Source organism: Rattus rattus, chromosome 5 (assembly GCF_011064425.1).
Source record: "Rattus rattus isolate New Zealand chromosome 5, Rrattus_CSIRO_v1, whole genome shotgun sequence".
In the NCBI taxonomy this organism is placed as follows: Eukaryota; Metazoa; Chordata; class Mammalia; order Rodentia; family Muridae; genus Rattus; species Rattus rattus.
The window spans coordinates 153375510-153402299 of record NC_046158.1 but is presented as its reverse complement, the minus strand read 5'-3'; the positions used below and the strand labels follow the sequence as shown (position 1 = coordinate 153402299).

At 47.6% G+C, this 26790-nt stretch overlaps 2 protein-coding genes across 4 annotated transcripts; both read right to left on the bottom strand.

Annotated features, from left to right (window-relative positions):
• Positions 1-246: 246 nt before the first annotated feature.
• On the bottom strand, positions 247-2827 carry Spint3 (serine peptidase inhibitor, Kunitz type 3). Its single transcript, XM_032904845.1, has 2 exons — positions 2752-2827; positions 247-589 (listed from the first exon to the last, which is right to left on the bottom strand). Exons 1-2 carry the CDS (start codon positions 2825-2827, stop codon positions 399-401), a joined length of 267 nt encoding a protein of 88 aa, XP_032760736.1. The 3' UTR covers positions 247-398.
• Positions 2828-10877: 8050 nt separating this feature from the next.
• Positions 10878-25396, bottom strand: LOC116902355 (eppin). Of its 3 annotated transcripts, XM_032904841.1 has the most exons (6): positions 25247-25337; positions 23509-23640; positions 19836-20003; positions 13835-13966; positions 12058-12225; positions 10878-11613 (listed from the first exon to the last, which is right to left on the bottom strand). In XM_032904841.1, exons 1-6 carry the CDS (start codon positions 25335-25337, stop codon positions 11594-11596), a joined length of 711 nt encoding a protein of 236 aa, XP_032760732.1. In that variant the 3' UTR covers positions 10878-11593. The 3 variants fall into 3 exon arrangements, with proteins under 3 accessions (XP_032760732.1, XP_032760734.1, XP_032760733.1); XM_032904843.1 differs by lacking the exons at positions 19836-20003; positions 23509-23640; positions 25247-25337 and adding an exon at positions 15127-15247; XM_032904842.1 differs by lacking the exons at positions 10878-11613; positions 12058-12225; positions 13835-13966 and adding an exon at positions 18568-18848 and having other exon boundaries at positions 25247-25396.
• Positions 25397-26790: the final 1394 nt, after the last annotated feature.

Below are 26790 nucleotides of genomic sequence, written 5' to 3'. Positions count from 1 at the left end.
CCCCCCATGTCCACTCCCTTTTTCTTCCTGTTTCTGCTTATGGTGGAGCCTGACACAAGCATCTCTCACATTGAGGGTCATATTTTTTTAACTTCGGTGTAGACCCTTTGACTTCCAGCTCACCCCCTCCCTTTGAAATATTTCTCCTCAGGTGGGTGAAATGAGTAATTCATTGTAAGACCTCGTGAGTGGCACTTCTAAATTTTCCCAATGTACTTCAGTATGCACACTCCGTAAGGAAGGGCTTTTTAAACAGGATGACAACATTTATTCGATTCCGGTAGACGTAATCTTAGGGAAACGTATTTAGAGAAATGCACTTTTTATTCACAAGCAAAAGCCTTCAGGGGGTCCCTTAGGGAGCTTGACTCGGTGGAGGGCTGGGACGGCTTGACAAGTCAGGTGCTTGCGCAGACTGTCTGGCACTGGTTTCTGCTCAGAAAGTTGTTCTCGTTGCCTCTGCAGCCTCCATAGTGGAACCAGTCACACTTCTTAGTTTTGGTATCATAGTACCATCTCACGAAGATGGCGCGACATTCGCCTTTTTCCATGGGAAGTGTGCACATAGACGGTAAGGACTTCCTGGCTACTTGAAGAAGAAGAGTGGTTAGGGAGACCAAATTCATCACCGGCCCCTCGATACTCTCTCCTCTACTGGAGGTTTCCATGGCAACAAGGTGCAAGGCTGAAGTCACCCGTGACAGCCACACCTTCCCACCCAGCCTGGTCCATCTCCACAGAAGCCAAGGTTTGTGCTTCTGTAAGTAGCGAAACTCTGTTGCCTAGGATTCGATTCAGGTGGATTCACATCTGGCTCTGCTACCCACTACCGAACGAGACTGTGGAGTGGTCCCTTCACTTCTTGAAGTCTCCAGTTGGTTGTCTGTGACACAAGGAACTGAGGGCTGTATCTCCTTTGGCCCCTCAGGTTTGATTTTCCACAGTCGGACCCTGAAGGCTTCTGCCTCCCACCGCACGGTCTGTTCCAGGATGGACAGACTGCAGAGGAAGGGTGAGCCTAGGATCTGAGAGCAGGGTTTCAGGTCTGACTCGGTCATTTGCTAGCTGTCTAACCTTGAACAAAGGGCCTATCTCTTCTGCGTTGCGCTCTCCTCACTGTAAAATGGAGTCTAATATTCACACCTTCGGGCTAATTGAGAGTTTAAAGACAACTCATGAAGGCTGGGTGTGCTGGAACACACTTCTAATCCCAGCATTCAGGAGAGGCAGAGGCAGGAGGATCTCTGGGTTAGGGGCCAGCCTGGTCTACATAGAGAGCGCCAGGTCAGGCAGAGCTACGCAGTGAGACCCCTCTCAACAAAACACCACCACCACTGCAACAAACAGGGAACAAAAACAAAAAACGAACAAACAAAAACAACAACCAAGAACTCAAAAGTCAGTGGATGACTGTGAACTACCAGTAAGCATCCTTTCCTTTTCAAGTAATGAGGCCCAGCAACGCAAACCTTGCCTACCAACCGGTAGCCCTAACCCCAACACAGGCCAGTCTCTGCGTCCTCAGCAAACTCTCAACAAAGAATTTGTCTTCAATTACTATTTACCTCTCTCTCTCTCTCTCTCTCTCTCTCTCTCTGTGTGTGTGTGTGTGTGTGTGTGTGTGTGTGTGTGTGTGTGTGTGTGGGTGGGTGTGCGTGTGTGTGTGGGGGGAGACTGGCATGTTCCCAAGACATCTCGGTCACAGTAGCATCCTCTTTAACCCCAGGAGGAGTCCCACCAGTCTTGGTTTTCCTCTTCATGGACTCTATTAACACCAAGAGGAAATCACTTAATCATTTACTTTTGTATGTAATAGAGATGACCTTCTCCCAGTGTGTGTGTGTGTGTGTGTGTGTGTGTGTGTGTGTGTGTGTGTGTGTGTGTGTTTTAAATGTGGCTAAAGTCTTTCATGAGGAGCCATTGAGAACTGTTAAACTAACACATGTATACACATCAGATTTGATCAATAAAGCCGACACAACCATTACTCTCAGTCTTTTAGAGGAAGAAACTGACATTCTGGGAGACCAAACAACACGCCAGAGGTGCGCACACACACACACACACACACACACACACACACACACACACACACACACACACACACGATGGGGTCAACCTCTGAACTCTGATGCTACTGACTTGGGAGCCTGGGGCTTGTGCATGCAGTGCTACCCACCGAGCGATTTCCCAGCTCTGACTGTCTGTAAAGGGAATCGTACTGTTCACGACCACACCACACTCATTTCCCCACAGCCACCTTTTAAGCTGCAGCAAGCAGAGCCGTGGCCCAGGAAGGAGCCTGGGTCTGTAGAGAGGTCCACTGAGCCAATTCACTCTATATCCAATGTGAGCTTACAGATCTCCACATAGTCTTAACTTTGTCCATCACAAATCCAAACTTTAAAGCCTGCTTCCCCACAAAGCCTTTTCTTTTTCCTTCACTCTTTCACAGTCTACTATGCTATCACAGATGCTATCTGCCTGTCTTCCCCCCTCCCCCTCCCCCTCCCCCTCCCCTCTCTACCCCCACCCCCTGCCACCATTAGAGTTTAAACACTGTAAAGGCAGAGGCTTTGCCTGGTGGCTGTCACTGAGGTCCTAGAAAGGTGCCTGGCACCCAGCAGATACCTGACCGCGTCTGTCGATGACTTGAACTGGCTCCCTCTCGAGCTAGATCAGAGCCAGACTCTGACTGCAGGGCCTCTACTGGATTCCTGCTCTACACCGAGACCTCCGTTCCATACCCACCTTGTCTTGGTTCTGAGCAAAGCTCTTGGCAGAAGGTAAGGATCAGGAAAAAGGAGAAGGAGGCCTGGAGCTGCATGGTGTCTGCCGGCGGTGGCCCAGCCTGGGACTGTCTTACTTAGAGAGAAAGGAGACTAAGAGGAGGGGCTGACCCTGAATCCTGCTCACTCGCCCCTAACTGCTGCTGCACACTGGGCTGGCTGCTCCTGGAACAGAGAGTCCCCGGCAAAGCACAGTCCTGCCCCTCCCCGACATATCTAATCTGGCCTTCAAAGCCAACACACCACCATTTCAGTATAGAAGCCCCTTGAATAGGAACGGGACAGCAATTACTACAGGCTGTGTGCCTACGTGCTTCCAGGCGCCACACAAAACACACTTCACACAGTTTGAAGTTTACACAGGAACCCCGGAAGATTTGGATATGGTGTGAGTGTGTCAACAAGGGGTCCACGCCTTGGAAACTTGATCCCCAAGGCGGCACTGTAGAGAGACGGTTGAACCTTCAGCAGATAGAACTTAGGGCAAGGTACTCTGGAGATGCTGTTCTTGAAAGAGACTAAGGTTCTCATGAGACCCCAGTTAGTTCCCCTGAGAGTGAGTTGGAATGAAAAGAGGAAGCCGTGGGGCTGAAGGGGCGGCTCAGCAGTTAACAGCATAGACGGTTTTGGGTTCTGTCGTGAAGTTTTTATTTTTATGTGCATGAGTGTTTTTCCTGCAGCACATGCCTGCCTGGTTAACCCATGGAAGTCAGGCTGGATCCCCTAGGACTGGAGTTACAGATGGTGCCATGTGGGTGCTGGGAATTGAACCTAGATCCTCTGGAAGAGCAGCTAGTGCTTTTGACCACTGATTCATCTCTCCAGCCCCCGTGAGTGTATGCTGTTCTTGCGGAAGACCTGACTTGGATTCTTAGCACCCAAGTTGGGTGGGGTGGGGTTCTCATTGAAAGTCAGGCTGATGGGCCACCTCCTCTTGGACTTTCACCTTCCAATATTTTTTTGAACTAAGTAAACCTCTTTTTAAAATAAGGCATCCAGTCTTAGGCATTTTGTTATAGCAACAGAAAATATACAGAAGCACTCCATTTTTGTAACGAAGCAAGAAGATTAAACTACTGTGACTATAGTCATGTGGAGAGCAAGTCTCGGAGCCACGGCTGTGTCCCTGTTCTGTTCAGCTCTACTGATTCATGCCAGTTATTTACGACAGAGACCTTCTCAAGCCTCTTACACTGGGCTGACTGTACTGTCAGGAGCTGTCTACACACCTGGGTGCTCCCAGGGAATTATGGGAACAACACGCACTTGGTCTAAAAGTTAGAAACTGTTGGAGAAGGGGCAGATTGAGCGTATTCCAGCAGAAATAACAAAAGCTCAGTATAAAAACGAGGTGTGGTTTATGCTTGCAATCCTGGTACTTGGTAGTTGGGCAGGAGGATCACAAGTTCAAGGTCATCCTCTGCTAAGTTGTAGGTTAAAGGTCAGCCTGGTGATATAAAACCCTGTTTGTTTTGGTTTTCTTTTTCTTTCTTTCTTTTTGTTTTTTAAAGAAAAAGATTCCAAACCCAACAGTGTATCCTTTTGTAAAAAAAATGTTTATTATTTTTAATTTTGTGCGTATGCGTGTGTTGGGGGACATGTACACATGAATGTGGGTGTCTGGGGAGGCCTCAGTTCTCCTGGAGTTACATGTGGTTGTGAGACTCCAATGTGAAGGCTGGAAACTGAACTCAGGTCCTGTGTAAATGCTGTGCCAGTCCTCCTCCAGCTCCTAAACTTTAGGGAAAATGTCTTTTTGGGTCTTTGCTCATTTTTCCTCTCCTTTCCTCCACTATTTTTTATTCTCTTTATTTTATGGCATGGACGATTAAATCCAGGTCTCCTGCAGTCTGCCGCCTGAATTATATTCTCAGCCACATCTTTTGTGAATCTCTTTACTTCATTTATTTTTGTGTTATTGAAATTCAGGAGTTCTAAATATATCATACTAATAGATATTATTGATATGTTATTGTCTTTATTCATATTTTGGGTAGGGTATAAACCAGGCTGGCCTGGAACTCCAAGTTCTGCCTACCTCTGCCTCCTGAGTCTGTGGTCAAAGGTCTGTGCTACTATGTCTGGCTATGGCTTTATTATTCGTTTTTTTATTATTTTATTATTTGTCATATATTAATATTTTAATACACAATTATATTAAACTTTGTTGATGTTTAAGGTTAGTTTAAATAATAAATATTTTATTACTTATTTTTTATTTATTTATTTTTAGGCAGGGTATTAATCTGGCCTTGGTTGGCCTGGAACTTGCTCTGTAGACCATGCTGGCCTCAAATGCGCAGAGTTCTCTCTGCCTTCCAACTGCTGGGATTAAAAGTCTATGCCACTATACCTAGCTATTTAGTTATTTACTCTGAATACTTGGAAACCCATTAGAATTTTTTAAAATGTTGTTTTGGGAGAGGGGATGGATGGAGACATATATATATATATATATATATATATATATATATATAAAGATTTTTTAATATTTTTAATGTGCTCTTAACCACGGAGCCATCTCTCCAGCTCCTGTTGTCTTTTTTGAATTCAACATTATTATTTGTCAGCCTTTTCCTCTTTAATCAATTTGATTATATATTCTAATATTTTTGATAACCTCTTGTTTCCGATGAAAATGGAAACATTATTTCTTCCAAAATATTCCTGTGTAAACGCTGTGCGTGCTCTTAACTGCCAGTGAGCTTGTCGTTAAAATTACATAGTGATTTCTCCATCTACACATTTTTATCCATCGCTAGCCCATCCCTCCATCCATTTATTATTTTATTTATAATTTAATTATTAATTAATTTATAATTAATTAATTTCAACAGTATCTTTCTATATAGTTTTGGCTGTTGTGGAACTTGATCTGTAGAGCTGGGTAGACTTGAACTCTGAGATGCACCTGTCTCTGCCTCCTGAGGGCTGGGATTAAGGGTTTGGGCTACCACACCCATCCTAGATTAAAGAATGCATTCATTTTGATTAGGAGGTTGAGAGAAGTAGGCGACTCTCCCTAGACATGAATCAAGTAGATCTGAGGGTAGCACACTTCTGACGTCTTCATACCCTTGTATCACAACACTGATTGTGTGTTCATTTTACCTGATAAAGTAACACACTCATGTAGATAATAAAGAAGAAATCAGAGGCAAAAGGAAGAGATATTGTGCATTTGGAAAAAAACAGTGAATTGTGTACAATGAACCCTAAGCTAGTCAACATTTAACAGGAAAGGCAGAAATGAAGGGTGGGTCTTCAGAGCAAAAAAATAATATAAAAAGTCAGGAATCAGCCAAAGAATAAGTGTTATGAATTAAATGGGATCTGCTCTGCATTTGATAAAGCTTACTGAGAGCATGTCAGAGTAGGGTGTGGTGGCATGTATCAGTAACCACAGCACTCAGTGATTGAGTTGGGGGGGGTGTCAAAGAGTTTGAGGCCAGCCTAGGCTACACAGAGGATTTTAGAACAGTTTGAGCTATATAGTGAGATTCTTATGAAAAATTTCAAATATAACACTATTTGAGATAGTCTGACTGATCACCTTATTTCCTTCTAGCTGCAAGGGAGGCAGGAAGAGTGAATGTACTGGTACTTATTTCCTTCTAGCTGCAAGGGAGGCTGGGAGAGTGAATGTGCTGAGTACTTAGCTACTTTCTCTCATCAAGAAGCCCACCTTCTCTGTGGTTTTGGGAATGGGACTCTGCATGTTAAATGTCCCTACACAAGCTCTTTCTGGCATCTTTCAAACCTGGTTCCCTGTGTTTTTTCTTAGATACCATCTCTAAGTAAGCATACCTTTCCACCCAGTAATCCAAAAATCATTAGTATTCTCAGAGGTCTGAGTCCAGACAGGACACATTTTAGAAGACAGAGTCCAGGTATACATATCCCACAGTCTATTCCTCCATGAGAGTCAGCTCCAGTAGTATTTAATGACCCCCATGCTTCCAAACCTAGAAGTAAGAAAACCTCAACTTCCCCTTCTTCCTCCCACCCTCCAACACTCATGCAACTATAAACACCGTGTTTAAAATACCTTTTGCGTGTCTGCGTTATTTGCTTATTTTCTATGTGTGTATGGTATGTGTGTGTCACACATACTTGAGTGTTCTTAAGTTAAGTGTTCTTGCATACAGTCCATGGCACACATGTAGAAGTGAGAGAATAACCTTGGGTTTTGGTCCTGACCTCCGACCTTGTTTGAGACAGGGTTTCAATCTAGCTGGCCTACAAATTTCCAGGAATTCTCCCATTTCCACTTCCCATCTCTCCCAAGGAGTACTATGATTCCAGATATGTATTAATGTTTTCCACTTTATGTGGATTCTAGGGATTCGAACTGAGCTATCTTTTATCTCTCCAGCCCTGTTGTTTCTGTGTTCTTTACTGGATCCTGACAAACATAGACTAAAAGTCTGGCTTTTTCAGACCTAACACAAATGGTGGTTTTTGACTCTAAGCAAGACTCCTCCAGTAGAGAATTCTTCAACTCCAGGAAAGAGACTTTCATGCTGAATATTAAAAGCAAAACAACAGATAGTTCTAAAGTCACCTGCATTTCCAAGGGTTCAGGATTTGGCAATACCTGACCACTCTTCAGTCCGGGGTTTTAGCTCGTTTTGCTATGCTGCTGTGTGGTTTTGGACAAGGCCATTCTTTATTAGAAGTTTGCATTTATACACACGCAGAAGCAAAGGAAGAGTGGTGAAGTTAGCCCAGATGCTCTGTTTCCAAATTACCCAGCTCCCCCATGCATTTCTGATTGTGGAGGTAGATCCGAGGGGAACATCAGGAGAGAAAGGTAAGTGGTCCTGCACCTTGGAACCAAGGAATGTCCACCTAGGGTGCCTACTGGGATCTAACGAGGGAATAATGAAGAGATGAAGGCCATTCAGTTCCACTGAGGTCCTGAGGTTCTCTGTGCACTGCCCTGAAAGCTCCAAGTTCATTCCTGAGCAGAGCTCATGAGCAGATGTTATCAGCACCCAGCATACCTCAGACACTTCTAAGGCTCCCCTTGCTGCAGGGGCAGGAGCAGTTTGTTCCAGTCACTCATGTATGGCGAACCTGATCGAGGCTGTAAAGATTCTGAGTGGTAGGTGTTTATCGGATCTGGCAGCATTCCTCCAATGCCTTGTTTTCTCTGAAGTAGAAATACTATTGACATCACTAGTCAATCGCCTTCCTATTATGAATGGGAAACAGGCCCTGAGAAGGAGATCCCTCCTCACTCTTCTGTCCCAGCTAGGGTGTATACCGTGCTGACCTGGGTGTTGCTAAGGGGCAAGGATGAGGTTTAAATTTGGGGCTTCTGAATCTCATGCATGTGCCCTCTCAACACAATACCAACCCATCATAGCTTCTGGATTGTAAGGACACACAGAGCTGAGATAGGCTTCCTGGGAGAGTCAACCACGCACTGCTGAGAACAAAGAAACAAACACAGACGACATACCAGGGCTACACAGCCAGTAATGTTTCCCGGGCTGTGGCCACCACACACCCTGCATCACCATGACCCAGCCTTCTCCTCCCATCCTCGTCAGTGATTGAATAGTTCCTCCAATCTCTTCTGTAATAGGTCAGACATCAAAGACTATCTTTTTTTTTTTTTTTTTTTTTTTTAGGAGCTGGGGACCGAACACAGGGCCTTGAATTTGGTAGGGAAGCGGTTTACCGGTGGGGCAAATTCCCAACCCCCCAGACTATCTTTTTAAAAACAAGATGTGAGTGTTTTTCTTGTATGTCTGTGCACCATATATATGCAGTGTCCGAGAAGGCCAGAAGAAGGCGTTGATCTACGGAACAGAGTTACAGGTGTTATAACTCACTATATGGGTGCTGGGAATTGAACTCGGATTCTCTGGAAGAGTGTGAGATCATGTGTGCGTGAATGAGTGTGTGCATGGGTGTGAGTGTGTGAGGGTAACTGTGTGTGTATGTAAATGTATGTGTGAGAGTGTGTTCGTATAAGTGTGTGTATGAATAGTGTGTGAGAGTGTGTGTGCATGAGTGTATACATGGGTGTGAGTGCATGTGAGTGTGTGTATGTTTGTATGAGTGTATGTGTGAGAGAGACTGTGTGTGTTTGAGAGAGGAGAGAGAGGGGAGAGAGGGGGAGGGGGAGAGGGACAGGGAGAGGGGGGGGGAGAGGGGGGGGGAGGGGGAGAGGGAGAGGGGAAGGGGGAGGAGGAGGGGAGAGGGAGAGGAGAGGGAGAGGGGAGGGGAAGGGAGGGGAGGGGAGAGGGAAAGGAGAGGAGGAGGGAGTTTGTTTATTCATGTCTGCCACAGTGCACTTGTGGATCAGAGGGCAGCATTCTGAATTAGTTCTCTCTTCTACCTCGCTGAAGCAAAGGTCTCACCATTTCTGCTGTGTCGTGTTCTTTAGCCCAGTTGACCCATAAGCTTCTGAGTGATCCTCCTGTGTCCCCTCCCATCTCACCACAGGGGTGCTTGCAATACAGATGTGTGCTGCCACACCCGGCACCTTATGGGTCCTGTGGATCGAACTGCACTCGTCATTCATTCTGTGGCAAATGCTTGGCTTCCAGCCATCCGGCTAGCCCTGTGTCCGTTATTTTAAAAGCATGCCCCGTTTTCTAACACTCGCACCAAACATCCTTTCCTTGGAAACTATTTGGGCTTTAGCTGTAAATGTTTTTTTGTTTTTTGTTTTTTGTTTTTTTAAACAGGTGTATTAAAACACTGTTTACATGAAAACGGCACAAATGCAAGATGCATTTGCAATGTACCCGTACTGTCACCTCCTGAGTAGTCGACACGCCCTTCACTTTGCACTCTTTGCTTTTGGCGAGAACCTGTGAGATTTATCCTCTTAGCAAATTTCAAGGATAAAACAAGGATAAAAACAAATTTCAAGGATAAACGATAGTTACACTATTGTATATTAGAGCTCCAGAATTTATGTGTAATAAAACTTTGCAACTGTTCACCAGCGTCCCTCTGGAAATTTTTCTGCTCTGTTGCACTTGTGACAGTTCTGCTCCAGATTCTACTCGGAGTGAAAGTGTGCAAAATTTGTCTTTCCGTGTCTGACTCGTTTCAGCAAGTGTTTCTTCCTTCTTTGTCAAGGCTGAGGAACACCCCAACCATCCACCGCCACTGCCCTAGTTTGTCTGTCGATGGACGTTTAGGTTAGTTATATACCCTGACCCTGCAGTGGTCTTGGATCACCAAGCTCTCTTTCCAGGAATCCGTTTAGCTCATTCCTAGGATGTTAATCCTTTCAAGGTGTCTTTTGTACACCTTGTGAGATAGGAGACCAGCTTTTTTCTTTTACTCCTAGATATTTATTGATTTTCTTTGTACAAACTACTGAAGAGTGGAGCTTCTCTCTTTTGTGTGTCCTTTGGCACTCGGTCATGTATCAGCTGTTGGAGAGGGCGTGTTCTTACGGCCAGAGAGGGCGTGGTTTTAGCAGTCGGAGAGGGCGTGGTTATAGCAGTCCGCTCTCTGTCTTAGTCCTTTAGTCAGTATCTGATTCACGTTAACAATGCTAAAAACGATGCTATTTTTGCTGACTATGCTTTGGAATACAAGTTAAAGTCAAGAGATGTGATTCTGACACATTCCTTCTTTTTTTTCTAGACGTGGCTTTGGAGATTCGGAGTCTTTAATGGATCTGTGTGAGTTTTAGGAAGCTTTTCCTTTTTTCAGTTGAAGTGTTTTTATGGTGTGGAATGTAGAGGTGGTTGAAAGTAGTGTGGACACTTTGGCTATGAATTCTTTTTTTTTTTTTTTTTCTTTTTTTTGGAGCTGGGGACCGAACCCAGGGCCTTGCCCTTGCTAGGCAAGTGCTTTACCGCTGAGCTAAGTCCCCAACCCCGAATTCTTTTTATTTATGAACCTAGGATATTTTTCATCTAGATGGTTTTTGTTTTATGAATTTCCTTAATCAATACTTCGTGACTTTTGGTACATACATATTTTACCTTTTGGATAATTTGAAGAACTTCGTTTTTTTTTTCCTGTTACTTATGGAAATATGATTGTTTTCTAGATTTCCATTTTGTGTGTAACTTTATTAGTATGTGAATAACGACAGACTTTTAGATATTTAATTTTTAACCGTAAACTTTAATGAATATACTATTTCTAACTCTCTGTGTGTGCGTGTGTGTGTAATCCTTATAGCTTGCCTCTATATAACATGCAAATATGCATACAGAGGGATATGAACATATGTGAACATCTGCATACAGGTATGGAGTGGCAATCAGGAGACATGGTTGCATTGAGCCCAGCACTCACACTTTTTCTGGTTTCCCTGTTTGCCAGAGGATGTGGAAAGGATCCCATCCCCCTTCCACTGGCTGAACGATCTGTTTCCTAGGGTGACTGGAGCCGAGCGTGTCCATCCTTGAAATGTGCCCATCTGCATACACAGGACAATGGACAGTTGTGTACATAGAGAACTGTGAGCCGATATGAACACCTGCAGACAACAGATGAGTTATTCAGACTCTGAGACATCAGGACTCACAGGATCCTTTACTACGAGGAAGTAGAGTCTACACAGGAATAAATTTGAACCCTGAAAGTTGAGGTGATAGGGTCCCAGACTGAGAGGGGGTCAAAGGTCGAAGGTCATGATGTCTGAGGAGCAGCTGGGTTTGTGGGAAGGGAATAAGCAGATTCTGGTTTGGGAACAGCCAAAGTCTCAGTGGCTGAGACTTGGCCGCTAGCAGCCAATCCAGAGCATGTGCTGGGCTCACGGGAAGAAAGTCTCAGATTAGGAGCCAAGACCTGGAGTTTCTTCCAGCTCATCCTTGTCATATCCAGGAAGACATTTCTGCAAGACACAAGGACAAGGATGGACACGCTCGGCTCCAGTCACCCTAGAAAACAGATCGTTCAGCCAGTGGAAGGGGATGGGATCCCTTCCATATCCTCTGGCAAAGAGGGAAACCAGAAAAAGTGTGGGTGCTGGGCTCAATGCAACCATGTCTCCTGATTGCCACTCCATACCTGTTGCTTCAGTGTGGTGACCACAACAGGCCTCATGTCCTCCTCTGGATTGGGCTGGGCTGGGCGCTCCCTACTCCTGTTAACTTCACACTCTCATGACTCACCTCAGACTTCCAGGTCCTCTCTGCCTACTGCTTCCCTGCTATTCTCTCCACCTCAGGTCCTTCCGTTCCCACTCCCAGGACTGCCCAGGTCTTGGAAAGGACCAATGCTCAAATCTCTGTTTGGAATTGGTGAACATGGCTGCTGGGGGATCTTTAGCACTTACGTTTCTTTTTGCAGACAACTGTGCAGATACCTTCAGATTGGAAGTTGTTGGGGTTCCCTTGGCAACCACCATAGATGAATTGGGTACAGAGGCCAGTATCTTCATTATACCACCAGCGTGGAAGGTAGGCCAAGCAGGGACCAGCATCCTGTGGCAGACTGCATATGTCTGTGGGGAAATCATAAGAGACAGATACTTGGAAGCCTGTGTCCCTAGGGGACAACCCCGCCCCCTTCTGTCCATTGCTCTTTTTGTCTAGCTCAGAGCTGTGCTCCCAGTTCAGTGAGAACTGTGACCAGTCACTGGAACCTCTTTGGTCTCAGTTTTCTCATCTGCAGGATGGTAACACAACGTGCCACCTTGCTTGTTGGGACACGAGGCCTGGAGAGGTGAAGCGGCTCTCCTGATGTCACATAGCTGGCGAGGGAGTTAAATGTAGGTGACCCAGTAGGTGTGCTAGTGCACACTTAGAATACCAGATAGCAGGAGGCTGAGGCAGGAGAATGTCAAAGTTGAGATCAGCCTCGTCTCCCAGTGATTCCCTCATTCAACAACCAGAATCCAAGCAGACCAGAGCCAGGGGTTGGATCACGGGGAGCATCAAGGCCCTCCCAGCTCCCTCCTCCATCCAGCCTCACCTACTCCACTTGGCAGCACTTCCAGGCCTGATCATGGCCCCATATCCCAGGGCCTTCCCATGAGCACTTGTGGGTGTCTGTCAAGCTACTGCTTTGGTATCTGCGTGCAAACCACCCTCAGTTCCCAAGTTCTGTGTGCCTCTCCCAGGAGAAGCTTTCCTGCCCACAGTGAGTGGGCGGCACCCTTCAGGGCGATATGAGCACCCCAAATACTTGTTGACTGGTAAAACTTGGGTGGATAATTTTGATGGTCTTTTGTAGGACTCAAGGATGTGACAGAGAGAACAAAGTACAGGAGGCCAGAGGTTATCAGAGAGGACAGAGGCCTGGACAAACAAACCAGGAGACACCACACACCTGCCCCATGCTACACCCACACCTGCCCCATGCTACACCCACACCTGCCCCATGTTACACCCATACCTGCCCCATGCTACACCCACACCTGCCCCATGTTACACACACCCACACCTGCCCCATGTTACACACACACCTGTCCCATGATACACACACACCTGCCCCATGTTACACCCACACCTGCCCCATGATACACACACACCTGCACCATGCTACACCCACACCTGCCCCATGATACTACACACACACCTGCCCCATGTTACACACACACCTGCCCCATGCTACACACACACCTGCCCCATGTTACACACACACCTGCCCCATGCTACACCCACACCTGCCCCATGTTACACCCACACCTGCCCCATGCTACACCCACACCTGCCCCATGCTACACCCACACCTGCCCCATGTTACATCCCCACCCGCCTCAGGGTATCCTACAGCCAGACACACTATTCGTGTTTGATGAGTCTTTCATAGCTTCTTGGCATCTCAGAGCAGCACCACAGATCAGCTCAATGGATCAAATGACCCAGTACCTCCATCCATGTTAAGATGGGAAAATGAGGTTCAGAGAGGAAACACCACCATTTGCTGAACGAGAGGAAAACCCTTACAGCACAGATAAAACGAGTCTCTGTCCAGCACCTACAAGATTTGCATCAAGTAGACAATGCCAGGAACATCCTTGAGAAACACTAGATTTGTCGCTCAGGAGAGGAGCGGGACAATGTGAGAGCAGGAGGGCGGGTGGAGCTGTCACAGGACCAGAGAGGTACCTTCCCGGAGGTCCATGCACTTCTTCCCACAGCTGAAGAAGCAGCATCTCTTCTTGTCCGGACACTGTCGGTGCCTCGTACACTCATTTCTTTCTTCAACCTCACACTTCACTCTTACTCTCGGACATGATCCTATAGGGGGAGGAGGAAGAGGAGGAAGAGGGGGAGGAGATGTGGTCCTGTGAGGTGTTGAAGGGGATACTGTTCTTCCTTCCCAGTCCCAGGGCACCCCTGCAGAGTTCAGAAAGCCTGTTTGTCCCTCACCTGTCACTAGGAGAAGGCAATCCTCAGCAGCTCAGGGTTTCACAACACTGGCCACATCTCCAACCGTAATGACTCTGGCATCTAATTTCTAGTAACTTCTCTATCCCTCTCTCCACAACCTGTAAGATTCTCCGGAGGGACCTGCCCCTTTGGGATCGTTCTGAGCGTTTCGTTTTGTCCTTGGTTGGTCCTTGTAGCTCTCAGTGTTTGCCTACATTGTTGTCTTGTAGACTAATGTGACAAAATCTGAAAGGCCTTGGTCAGTGATTCATGCTGAGGAAGTACTTCCAGGAAACAGTGAGTCATACTGAGAAAGTGCTTCCGGGGCACAGCGCTTCATACTGAAGAAGTACTTCCGGGGCACAGTGATTCATACTGAGAAGGTGCTTCCGGGGCATTTGGCCGCTCTCCTCACTCCTCAGTACACAATTATGGGTGGGCCTGGTCAGTGTTGCCCGCATAGAACAGAGGACCCAGCGCATGGGGAGGCTCCATGGACTCATGCAGAGTCACACAGCTCCTGAAGAGTGGACCCAGAATTTGCACCTGTCACGTGACCTCCTAAGCACCCACTTTCTGCTGCTGCCTTCTAGTGCTCAGAATCTCCATGCTCCATCACCCTAAGGGACTCCTGCTCTTTAGCACACAGGGAAGGTCTCTGTGACACAGGAAAGCTTTGGGGAGCTGCAGTGGGCAGGTTTTGGAGCTGATGGGGTGGTCCTAGGAATTGCTGGTCCTTCAGTGGAAATCCCTTTGGCTATTTAATCCTCAAGGTCCATTTAATGTGCACTAGTCCCAGCACCTCCATGAAGAATTCTTTATAACAGTGGGGAGCCAACCACCACAGACCGAGGACCTGTGTTCAGCCAGGCCATCTTTCCAGGATATGGAGAAACCCTGACTCCAAACATCACCCCACCCAGGATCCCGGGCAAGGTGAGGGAGACACTGTCACCTGCAGTGTGCGTTTGTTCTCTAACCCCATCACGTTTCCTCTCTCCATGCTAAGACCTGGACCCAGTACTTACTGAAAAATAACCCCTCTGTCAGCTCAGGTTTCTGGATGCTCCACAGGAAGATGAGGGGGACCAGGAATGGCAGAAGCGCCCAGTGTCTCATTTTAGGAAGCTGTAACCTGTTGGCAGGCATTGAACCAGGAGGGGCTGGTCTGCGGCTCTGGCCTCTGCTTTGTGTCCCAACAGTCCAGGAAGCAGCTCTGGACTTGAGCCAGCTACGTTCCCTCCCCAGAGGCCATCAGTGGACAAGCTGTACCCATGGTGCAAACTGTGGGGGAAAGGGATCTGCCATGCTGGTCTGAGCCTCTGCGAGCGATGGTTCTTGGGCTGTGGCTTACTAGGGAGAGGGGCAGAATTCCTTGAGGTCTTCTAGAATCTCATAGCAAAGCTGTATGAATTCCAGAAACTTCCTCTTCCCAGGGGCAAATTAGAGATCGGAAATTTTCTAGGTTTCTTTTCTGCTGCTGAGATTAAACAGTAACTAAAAGCGACTTGGGGAGGAAAGGGTTTGTTTCAATTTACAGTTCCAGCCCATCAGGGAAGGAAGCCAAGGTAGGATGTGGACACAGGGTCTAAGGCAGAGACCTTGGACGAATGCTTCTTACTGCTTCCTTCCTCTGGCTTGCTCGGTTACTTTCCTTATACAACCCAGGACCCCCAGCTTCATGGTGCCACTGCTCACTGTAGGCTAGGACTCCCATCATCAGTTAGCAACCCAGAAAATTCCCCATAGGCATGTCCGCAGGCCAATCGGGAGGCAACTCTTGAACTGAGGTTACCTCTTCCCAGTTGTGTCCAGTTGACAACCAAGATCCCCACCCGCTGTCCTCTAGTCCCCTCTTTGGAGTTTCATGCCAAATTCTCATCTTGCTTCTCTGTTTCTGTCCTTCAACCCTCCTCTCTCCTTCCTCCTTTTGGTGCACCTTTCCTTCTTTCCATCCTCACCCCATTCTCCTCATCTCCCTTCGTTTTTTTCTTGAGGCAGGGTCTCCTCTCTCCCAGGCTGGTCTCAGACTTGCTACACAGTAGAAGTTACTGATCCATCCACACCCACCTGCTCTGTACCCGGATCACAGGTCTGCATCGCCTCACCCAGTGTATGTGGGGCTGCGAGTGGAATCAGGGCTTCACTTACACTGGGCAAGCAATGGACTGATTGAGCTGTGTACACACCGTCCCGGCCACTGATTCTCCTCATCTCTAATTATCTGTGGGCTAATTATCTGTGGATTTGAACCTGTGCCTCCCCCTTTCTCCTTTTCAATGTCTCTATCTCGGTCTCTTTCTCCTTCAACTCCCTGTGGATGTTCCCTCTCTTGTCTTTGGCCCAGACTTCATCTAAGTCACCCCCAAGGGTAGAGACTGTCAGGTGGGCATGAACCCGCCATTCCCAGTGAGCATCAGGCCAGGAGATGGCACCTCTAAGGCAGGAGAGAGAGGGAAGCTGAGAGCCTCTGTTCCAAGTGCAGGTTAGCAGGGGCCACGAGAAGCCATGGCTCAGTGAGCTGCAGGAGGGACTGAAAGTGTCTCTCTGATTGCTCTGGAATATTCCCTCAGCTTAAATCCTGAAGCATTAGTGAGGGAGCGAGTGCAGTGTGGACACAATGTGAGCCGTGCAAGGGTAAACTGAGGCAAGGACTGCTGGCTGCAGCCACGTGTATACACTTGATTCACCCAGGATTTCATCTGCCATTGCAAGAGACAGTCCCATGGCGTGCACTTTGACACACAGTACTAGAATCCCACCAGGACAACATTGATCATTTTCAGGTCTTCTTTTCTTGGTGCATTCCTAAGCTTGTGCGTCATTGCCAGTTGTGGTGGCACACGTCATCACTCAGGAGGCAGAGGCACACAGATCTCTGGTATTTTAAGGCTAGCCTGGTCTACGAAGTGAATCCAGGACAGGGCTTTGTTACACGGAGATGCCCTGTTTCAACAAAACAAAACAAAACAAAAAACAACAAACAAAACAAAAAACAACAAACCAACCCAGATTGTGTGTCCTTTCTACTGGTTTGGAAATATTTTTCTTTCCAGCTGCAAACCCTGTCTCAGGAGCAGGAACTCTCTGGCCTCCACCCTCTCCAGCCCCTGAGACTGTTTCCTAGCTTGTAGATTTTCCTGATGTGATGTCTTTTTCTCTTTGCTGGTGTTGAGTTCAGTCCTGGGTCTCACTTACATGCTCTACCTCTGAGCTATATCTCTAGCCCCACCCCACCCCCCTTTTTTTTTTTTTTTTAAAGAATTGACACAGGGTTTCACTAACTTGCCCAGGCAGGCCTTTAACCGGTAATCCTCTGCTTCCTGAGTGTGATTGCAGGCCTGAACCAACACACCCAACATTCTATTTCATGCAAATGGAATTATACAGTACAGTGTGTGTGTGTGTGTGTGTGTGTGTGTGTGTATGTGTGTGTGTGTTGTGCGTGTTGAGGTTTCCATGGCCCACATGTGGAAGTCAGAGGACCATCTCTGAATCCCTGATATGGGATCTCCTCTTCTACCTTGTTTGAGGCAGGGTCTCTTTGGCCCACCTCCATTCCCACACCAACTCTGCTGTACCCCCAGGCTAGCAGGGGCACAAGCTTCTGGGGATTCTTCTGGTTCTTTTCAAGGTAGGAGCATCGTAATTACAGATGTGAGCTACCCTGCCCGACCTTACATAGGTTCTGGGGATTTGAACTCAGGCCCTCACGCACGCCTGTGTGGCAAGCCCTTTATTCCCTTAGCCATCTTCCCAGCTGCTGGTGTATGTCCATCCACAGCAGAGCACCGCCTGGCCCATGGTTTTAGTGGCTGAATAGCATCCTGCCACATGCTAGAGTTTCACTCTCTGTTTATTGGTCCCTCGGAACCTACCCAGCTTGAATGCGAAACATTCTGGGCCATTTGAGGTAGGTTTAATATCTCAGGCATCCAGGATGGGGGTTGGGAGGGAGATAGGAAATGCTTTCCTGTCACTGGAAATAGATTAAGAAAATTCAGAGGCGTGTTTTATTGGTATATGTTAAAATTCCCCAGCAGTAACTAACTCAGAAACCACTGCAATTAAAAAGAAAAAAGTTTTTTTTTTTTTTTTTTTTTTTTTTAAAAAAGGGGTCATGAAACACATTCTTGCTGTTGCAAGTGAAACTGGGTGGAAGTCAAGTTCGCTGAGCTGTGGCAGCAACAGTCCTGCTACACTTTACCCACCACCCCTACCCCCACCAGCAAATCACTTACCTGGGGGATTTCTGGAGTAAGCCACTTGAACCCCTTTCCTTTCTCCCAGAGTCAGTCTCTGGGACATTTAAACCATGACATTGCTCACAGGCCTCAGACGGAGGAGAAAAAATTTCCCTGGGCTTCTAGGTTTCAAGGATGTTCCGTACCCACGTCCTTGATTGACGTCACCAGGGGCTCCACTCTCCCAGGACTGAAGACGTGCAAACTACTTAAGTCTCACAGACACAGGGCGAAGTCAAATACTTTACTGAACCAAGCTGAGAGCTACATGGAAACAAACTGGGAGCTTTGGACGGAGGAGCTGAGCAGGGTAGCTAAGGGGAGGAGTTAGGAATAGGAGCTGGCGGAGTGGGCGGGGAGGCATCCTAGAATCCAGTAACTGGGAAGACCCGAGGCCTTGGAGTGCTCAGAGGCCAGCCTGGAGCATCCAGCAGGTCCATAGAGCTTGGAGCAGAAGCCAAATCCTGATGATTTTTCCAGCGGGTCCCCCGTTCAGGTGGAATTGCCTGTTGTGAACAGAGAGATAAGAGATAGCCACACATCTTGGGCCCGGCTTATTTCTGGAACCTGAAGTTATATTTCCACATCTTACCGTGGAAGGGGATTCAAAGTGGGGTTTGCCGACGGGAGCAGAAAGAGTTAATTGTGAGCAAAGCGCAGCTGTCTCGGCATAAAAACGTAGTGGAACTTGCCACTGTATATGCTCACTCCAAAGAACAGTCGAACAAAGTCAGTTCGCTCGCTCAAAGAGAAATGGATAGAATTGGCCTGGAGGCCAAAGTAAGGAAGGAGTTGTTATGCTTGGGGTGGTTCCTTGGTAGGAGTGCGCACGTAGGGCTGGACACTCTTTGACCGGTTTGCAGTTGGTCTCGGGGACCCTTCTACATCCCCCTTCATCCCTCCTAAATCCGTCCTTGTTTGCTACCCACCCCCATATCTTCCAGCTTCACTTTCTAGGAGGTCCTGTCTCCCCTCCTGGTCAGGTCTGAGAAAGACACAGCTGCCTTGGGACAGGCCAACCCACACCAATACTTCCCCGGACAGTGCTTGCCCAGACAGCTTTGGTGAAGATGTTAGAGGCGGTTGACAGGGATGAAGGGTCATGTGAGGGGTGGGGCGTGTGCGGGGGGGGGGGAGGCATGTGCGGGGTGGGGGACGCGGGTGGGGGGGCGAGGCATGTGCAGGGTGGAGCGTGTGCGGAGGCAGAGGCAGGAGGAGGTGTGTGCGGGGTGGGGCGTGTGCAGGGTGGGGTGGGGGAGGCGTGTGAGGGGACAGCGTGTGCGGGGGGGCGGGAGGAGGCATGTGCGGAGTGAGGTGTAGGGAGTACGGGGGAGGTGGGGCGGGGGCGGGGCGTGTGCAGGGTGGGGCGTGTGAGGAGTGGAGAGTGTGCAGAGGCAGGGGAGGCGTGTGAGGAGTGGGGCGTGTGCGGAGTGAAGCGTGTGCGGGGTGGGGCGTTGCGGGATGGGGGCGGGAGGCGTGGATCCAAGACTCACTTTTTTTTTCACAGGCATTCTGGCATATACTTTGGGACTGGAAGTTGTTATTGTTTCCCTGGCAACCACCATAGATGAAGAGTTGGCACGTGCCGTTTTTCTTATTATACCACCAGCGAGGGAAGTAAGCCATGCAGTAGCCAGAGTCTTTTGGTAGGCTGCAAATATCTGCGGAGGAACCCCAGAGTTGAGAGCTCAAGAGTGCACAACCCGAAACAAAATAATGAGAGCCACCTTCCCCTTCTCCTTCCCCTTGGAGCAGACTCTTTCTCCCCCTCCCTCTCCAGTGGTTCAACACCCGAAACATTTCGTGTACTTGTGGAAGATGCTACGGAGGATATCCGCGTCCCTGGAGGTGGGCATCCTTGTGGATGGTTATGGTCTGAACATGAAATGTCCCCTCACAGGCTTACATTCCGAAGACTTGTCACCAGCTGGGGGTGACATTTTTGGAGGCCGTGGGACCTGTTAGGAGGTGGAGCCTGGCTGGAGGAAGGATGTCAATGGGAGAGGACTCTTTAAGGTTATAGCATAACTCTGGTTCCCTATTTCCTGGACTGAAGCGGTTTTAGGAGTTCCCATCACATGAATGACAGCATGAACTCCGCCATGCTGTTTTCATGGTGGGATACAGAGGCTTCTTAAAACCTTTAGTACACATGTTGTTTCTCTTGAGTATCTAACACACAGGGGACACTCTCTTTTAGGTTTTAGGGTACTAAGAATGGACTGGGGGCCTCAGGCCTGCTAGGCAAGCACTCTGTTCTTGAGCTGTATCTTCAGTCTGTAAATGCAGTCAGTTAAGGTGGTTGCCTGTGGGAGCCTCTAATCCAACACGGCTGATACTCTGACAAAGGAGTAAATGCGTATCTATCTCCCTGAGATACCCACACAGGGAAGATGTCGTGTGGACTTGAAGGCAGAGATCAGATCGATGCATCTACAAGTCAAGGAATGCCAAAGATTGCCAGCAATCTACCCAGTATTAATACAGAGCTGTATAATAAAGTTCTCACTCATGAGCCAGAGAGATGGCTCAACAGAAAAAGACACTGTGTAACCCCGATGACCTGAGTTCAATTCCCAGAGACCACGTAAAGGCGGAAGAAGAGAACTGGAGTCTTCAGAGTTGTCCTCTAACCTCCCTCTCCTTCTCTCCCTCCCTGCCCCTCCCCCCACACACACACTGGGCCTCACTGGCACCCTAACCTCATCCTTTTAGCCTACAAAGCTGTCAGACAACGCATTGCTGTCCCTCTAGTGGAGTGACACTCACAAACCCACACAGTCTCCAGCTGGCCAAGCTCCATGACCGTCAGTCTCCACAGCGTCAGTGGCTCCCCCCTCCTCACACTCATCTCTCCACCAGGCTCTTGGGAGCCTGAGTTTCACACCCAGGTTATGGAGGCAGCCTCCAGTTCTTCCTTCTGCCTTCATCCCTAGCACCTCCCACCAAATCAGTCATTGATCCACCAGGGAGGAGGATCTAATGGATCTGAAAATGAGGCAATTGTGTCGTTCGTTCCATACATAAGACCTCGGCTTCCTCACAAGGTCCTTCCCTGTGTGGCTCCTATGCCTGGCCCTGGCCTCTTTTGCCATGAAATCTCTTTAAGCCCCACACTGTAGCGATTTTCAGTTCAGCACAGCAGGCTCCCCGGCACCTCCATACTTTTGCGCATCCACACGCACCATCGAGTGCTAGCAGGATGTTTATTCTTCCTTCAAAAGCTTTCTCAAAAATCAGTTCCTCTGGGGCTGGAGAGATGGCTCAGTGGTTAAGAGCACCGACTGCTCTTCCAGAGGTCCTGAGTTCAAATCCCACACAGTAGCTCACAACCATCTGTAATGAGGTCTGATGCCCTCTTCTGGTGTGTCTGAAGACAGCTACAGTGTACTCATATATAATAAATAAATAAATACATCTTTAAAAAAATCAGTTCCTCTGTGACGTCTCTCTTAACTGTGTTCCGTATCCCGCGCGGGTCTGAGTCGGGCCTGCATCTCCCCACCTTGCTTCTGAAGCATATGCGTTCATTTATTATTTCTTTAAAAAAAAAAAATGCCTCCAGCCTTGTCCCTGGGATTGTGAATCTCCAGCCTGCAGGGATTGTGTCTGGTTTCATTTTGGGGTTCTGATGCCTAGCAAAGGACAGAGCTTCATGGGGTGTTAAAGGTAGACTAAGAGGTGCTCCAAGGGCCTTTAGGATCACGGGAAGAAGTAGAGACACATAGGAAAAATTATTAATCCAGTTAAGATTTTTAAAAGATGCTAAAGACTGGACCAGATACTCAGACTTTGGAAGTCTGGTATCAGACCCCTGGCACGTCACCTGCTTATCACTCTGCTGCACTGTCACGTCCCATGCTCCCCAGGACTTTTAACTGCCACCCACTCTCCCACCTCCCTTCTCCCGGAAGTCCTCCAACATAAATCCAGTCCCCCCAATCATTGTCACGCTCCGGAGGATCACACATGTTGGTCATGTCACCACCTCACTAAATAGCAAAGACCATGATTTTTCTTTGCCATTGAGTCCATGGTTCTTAGCATTAAGATGAGAGTCCTCATTCTAGCCCAGCAGACCAGCACTGTTTGGTCCTAACCCATCAAGGGCCTTTTCCGACAACTAGCGTCCATGCTCACTCTGTGTCTCCCTGGAATCCCCGCTGAGGTCTTTTTGAGTCATTCCCTTGCCAGGTGAGCCTTTCCATCCCTTTTACTCCCTTTGATCCTGAACTCAGCTCTAAGTTTAGTTGCCGAGAGACCTTTCTCAGTGGCCCTGACCACAGAGACCACGTCAGGTGCTGTTATAGGCACTGTGGTTTGTCTCTAGTTAAAGTGTGTCCCCCTCAAGGCTCAGGATTTGGAATCTTGGTCCACAAGGCTGTCATGCCCTCAAGAGGTGAGATCTGTTGGGAGATCCCTAGATCACCTGGAACATATCCTCCGGCAGGATTGTAGGACCCCAGCCCCTCTTGGCTTCTGCTGATCATGTGACCTCTTCCATCCACCCGCCCATCATCTCCTGTGTGGTCCACGCTGGCGTCTGCTCATCACACTTAGTCCCAGACTCAAAACTCATCTATAGAAACCTTTTTTTCTTCATAATTAACCTGTCTCATATATTTTATTAGAGCAAAATGAACTTTAAAAAAAAAAAGTGGGTATCAGAAACGCTCAGCAGATATTTCTAAATGAATGGAGACTCTCAGACAGCCTCTTGGGAACCCAGAAGAGCAGGAATATAGTTTCGATTGCAGCTCTGGTTTGGAATGTTAGGGCAGGTTTCCTAGTACAGAGTTGAGCTCCTACGGACAGAGAGGCTTAGCCATCAGAAGCTTGGAGAGATAAATCACCTTGCTTGTCACCGATAATGCAAGCAGATCTCTACAATGGCCACTCGGGGGACTCAGAAAATCATGGCAATGAAAAACAGTCAAGAAACAGTCTGACTCAATCCCACCCATGCTCCCAACATTTATTCGGGGAAACTGAGGCTCATAATTACCTGCTGGGGTAAGAACATCACTGCCACAACCTCATCAGGAGCGGTCACAGATCTAAACCGCAGGACCCCAAATGCAGCAGTCTTACCCAGAGTCCGCCCCTCAGTAGAGCAGAAGAGGAGCGTGGTAGAGGCATGTGGTGCTCCGAAGCCCTTTGTATTACCTTGTTGGGGGTTTAGACATTTCTTTCCGCAGCTGAAGACACAGCACTTCTCTCTCTTCTGGCAGTCCCTGTCCCTGGTACAAAGGTCCCTCTCTCTGTGTTCACACTCCTCTCTGAATCTGGGGCATCTCCCTAGGGAAGAAACAGTCTTTCAGCCTCAGGGCCTTCAGTCTGGGGAGTCGGGGAAGCTTATGTTCAAGTTTGCTCACCCTGAAGGGAGCATTTTCTTTGCTCCTGTTTCCAACACTACCCACCTCTAACCTCTTCAACATCCTGCCCCCTCCACCATCTTCTCTCCATCCCCAAGTCGGGAGCAGAACTTTTCAACACTGGTGACATGGAGGCTAGACAGTCACCTGTTGACCATGGGAACTGCCCTGTGCTTTGTGGAACCTTTAGCAGTCACTTTGGCATCATGTAGTAGATATCCGAGCACTCCATCCATCTCCTAACAACTCAAACTGTCTCCAGATGCCTGCAGGGAATGCCTCCTTGGGAGCAGACCCTACCCCTACAGCCACTGGTTTCCTCTGCTCTAGGCAATTTAGTTTTGCTGTGTCCCTGTTTTCCTCTAGAGGGCGACATAGCACAGTGATTCCTCCCCCCACCTGCAGCCTGGTTTTGGAATTCTAACTACTGGGATATATGTGTTGGGGGAGGAGAAACACGATCCTAAATACATTGTATGAAATTTTCAACGGATTAATAAAAATATTATCTTAGAAAATTCTTTAGTGGGTTGAATGCTGGTAGCCATGTAATCGTGGGCAAATTCTTTAAATTCTATGTCCACTAGTTTCAAAGAGGGAAGTTTATGGACAAAGAGGACTAAGGGATGCTGAGAGCAGGAGAAATAGGGGAAGAGCCCCCTAATTTAATTACTTATCCAGTACCAGATGGTCACCCCTGAAATCAAATACACGCAGAAAATAATAAACAGACACAGCAAATTGTATTTATTTATTTAGGCACACGCACACACACACACACAGACACACAGACACACACAGATATACATATAACAACAACAATTAAAGAAAAAATTCATAATTTTGAGACAGTGGGAGCAGGTACATGAAAGGAATTGGAGGGAGGGAAAGAAAGGGGAAATTATACTTTAATGTTTAAAATTTCAAAAATGTAAAGGAATAAAATCGGGGTGTGGATAGGACTCACTCTCGTAGAGCTCTTACGAGGATTACATGAGATAGGGAACACAAACGTTAGCTAATGTCTGCAGAGCAGTCGCCACGGGGGAAGATTTACTCTGTCCCATTTCTTCACCACAAAGCTATAGGGCCTAAATTCGTTTAAAACAAAGAAATCAGGTTTCAGAGAGGCTGCACGGAATTTAAGTGTTTTGCTCAAGATCATCTGGCTACCAACCCTGTATAACCCACCAACTCTGGCTGCAGAGCCTCCCAATAAAGGGGTCCGTCTGCTGCTTTCGAGAGGTGAAGGCTCGTCCCATTAATGCTGGAACCGTAACCCTTCTCCACCTCCCCAAGGAAGACACCTCTTCAAAGGGACTTTGAAGGTGTTTGCCCAGACCCGTGTCCCTGTATTAACACGGAGGACATTGTAACACAAAGAGACCTTATAAGCGTCTCTCTCCTCTCCCAAGCTACCTCCGGGGAGAAGCTGCAGAAAGGTGACCCACACCCGAGGAGTTGTTCCTTGTCTCTTCCTTCCAGTAAACTTCCCTTTCTTCCGACAACACCAGAAAAATCATACTTACTGGGAAACAGAAAGTCAGTTAGACTAGGTCCCTGGACCTTTGTAAGCAGGCCAAATAGCACGAGGATGCTCACAAATCTGGAAAACTTCATCCTGGCGAGGGGCTGGCCTGGCTGGTCGTTCTAGAATGTGGAAACGTCTGCTGCTTTCACCCAACTGATTCTCTCAATAGTCTGTACCTTGGCTGTAAGAGCTGGAGAAAAGCCAGTCACCTACTTCTTTTTGCTGGGAACACCGAGTTCTCGAGATTGGAAGTGGAGCTAATGACATTCACAGCCCACATCTATGGAGAAAGCCCACATCTTACTTTCTGCTTGGACTATGTAGGGCTAGCCTTCTGGTCAACCAGGGTAGTGCGGAAAGTGTATGACAAATGAAGCCCTCTTGGGTCTTCATCTGGATAACTCAGTTAATGTGGAATGCCCTCTTAACCATTAATTTACCACTTTTAAAACATTCACTCCAATAAGCACACTCTATTGTCTTGCTATGTCTTCACATCGGTATCTAATGTTTATACTCATGGTAGATCCAAGGCCTCTGTGTTCCCTTCTCCCTCTCCTACGGTCTCTTCCCACCATTTTCCCTGGTTTATAATCTTTCAAGGGCATTCATTTTTTTTTTACCAAGGCCAGAGAGTAAAGATGTTGCCAATGAGACATGTCTAGGACTAGGGAGAAACCAGTCTGATAATAGACTCTTTATTTATTATTTTTAAAAAGATTTATCTATTTGTTATATATGAGCACACTGTAGCTGTTTTCAGACACACCAGGAGAGGGCATCAGATCTCATTACAGATGGTTGTGAGCCACCATGTGGTTGTTGGGATTTGAACTCAGGACCTCTGGAAGAGCAGTCAATGCTCTTAACCGCTGAGCCATCTCTCCAGCTCCAATAGTAGACTCTTTAGATAGCATTTGTCACAGTGTTGTTGAATGTTGCAGACCACAGTATGCCTCTACCACATGACACAGTGTTGCCTGAGGAGACACTGAAATAAAGACCTGGGTCTGAGAGACAGCAGTGGAATCAAGGTCAACAACACTGCAGAGCTGCTGGATTCTAAGTGTGCTGTCAGAAGAAGGGTAGACATGTGAGGCGTCCCCTCCTAGCTGTGACTCCATAGTACCAGCTGCTCAACTGGGCTAGAAGGCAGAGAGACTCTCTGCAAAGGGAAAATGTTATCAACAAGATTTCTACTTTCTTTGGCTGTGCTGGTACCATATTGTGTAGGCCGTTGTCCGTAACTTGTTTTACATGACAGATAAGCACACAGCATCATCATTAAGTGATAACAAGACCAGGAAATTGGGGATCAGGGGCAGAACCCCCATGGAAATCCCATATCGGCAGAACCACAATGTCACTTAAGGATGATTTCACAAAAATGCTAAAGAATCCATTTATTTTCAGTGCTGGGGATCAAGCCCAGGTCTGCATGGCTGGGAAACGCTCTCCCACTGACCTACGTATCAGGTCTGAGAAATAGAATTCCCACTAAACAACCAAGATGTCTTAAGAAAGCCTGATCTTCTTGTACTT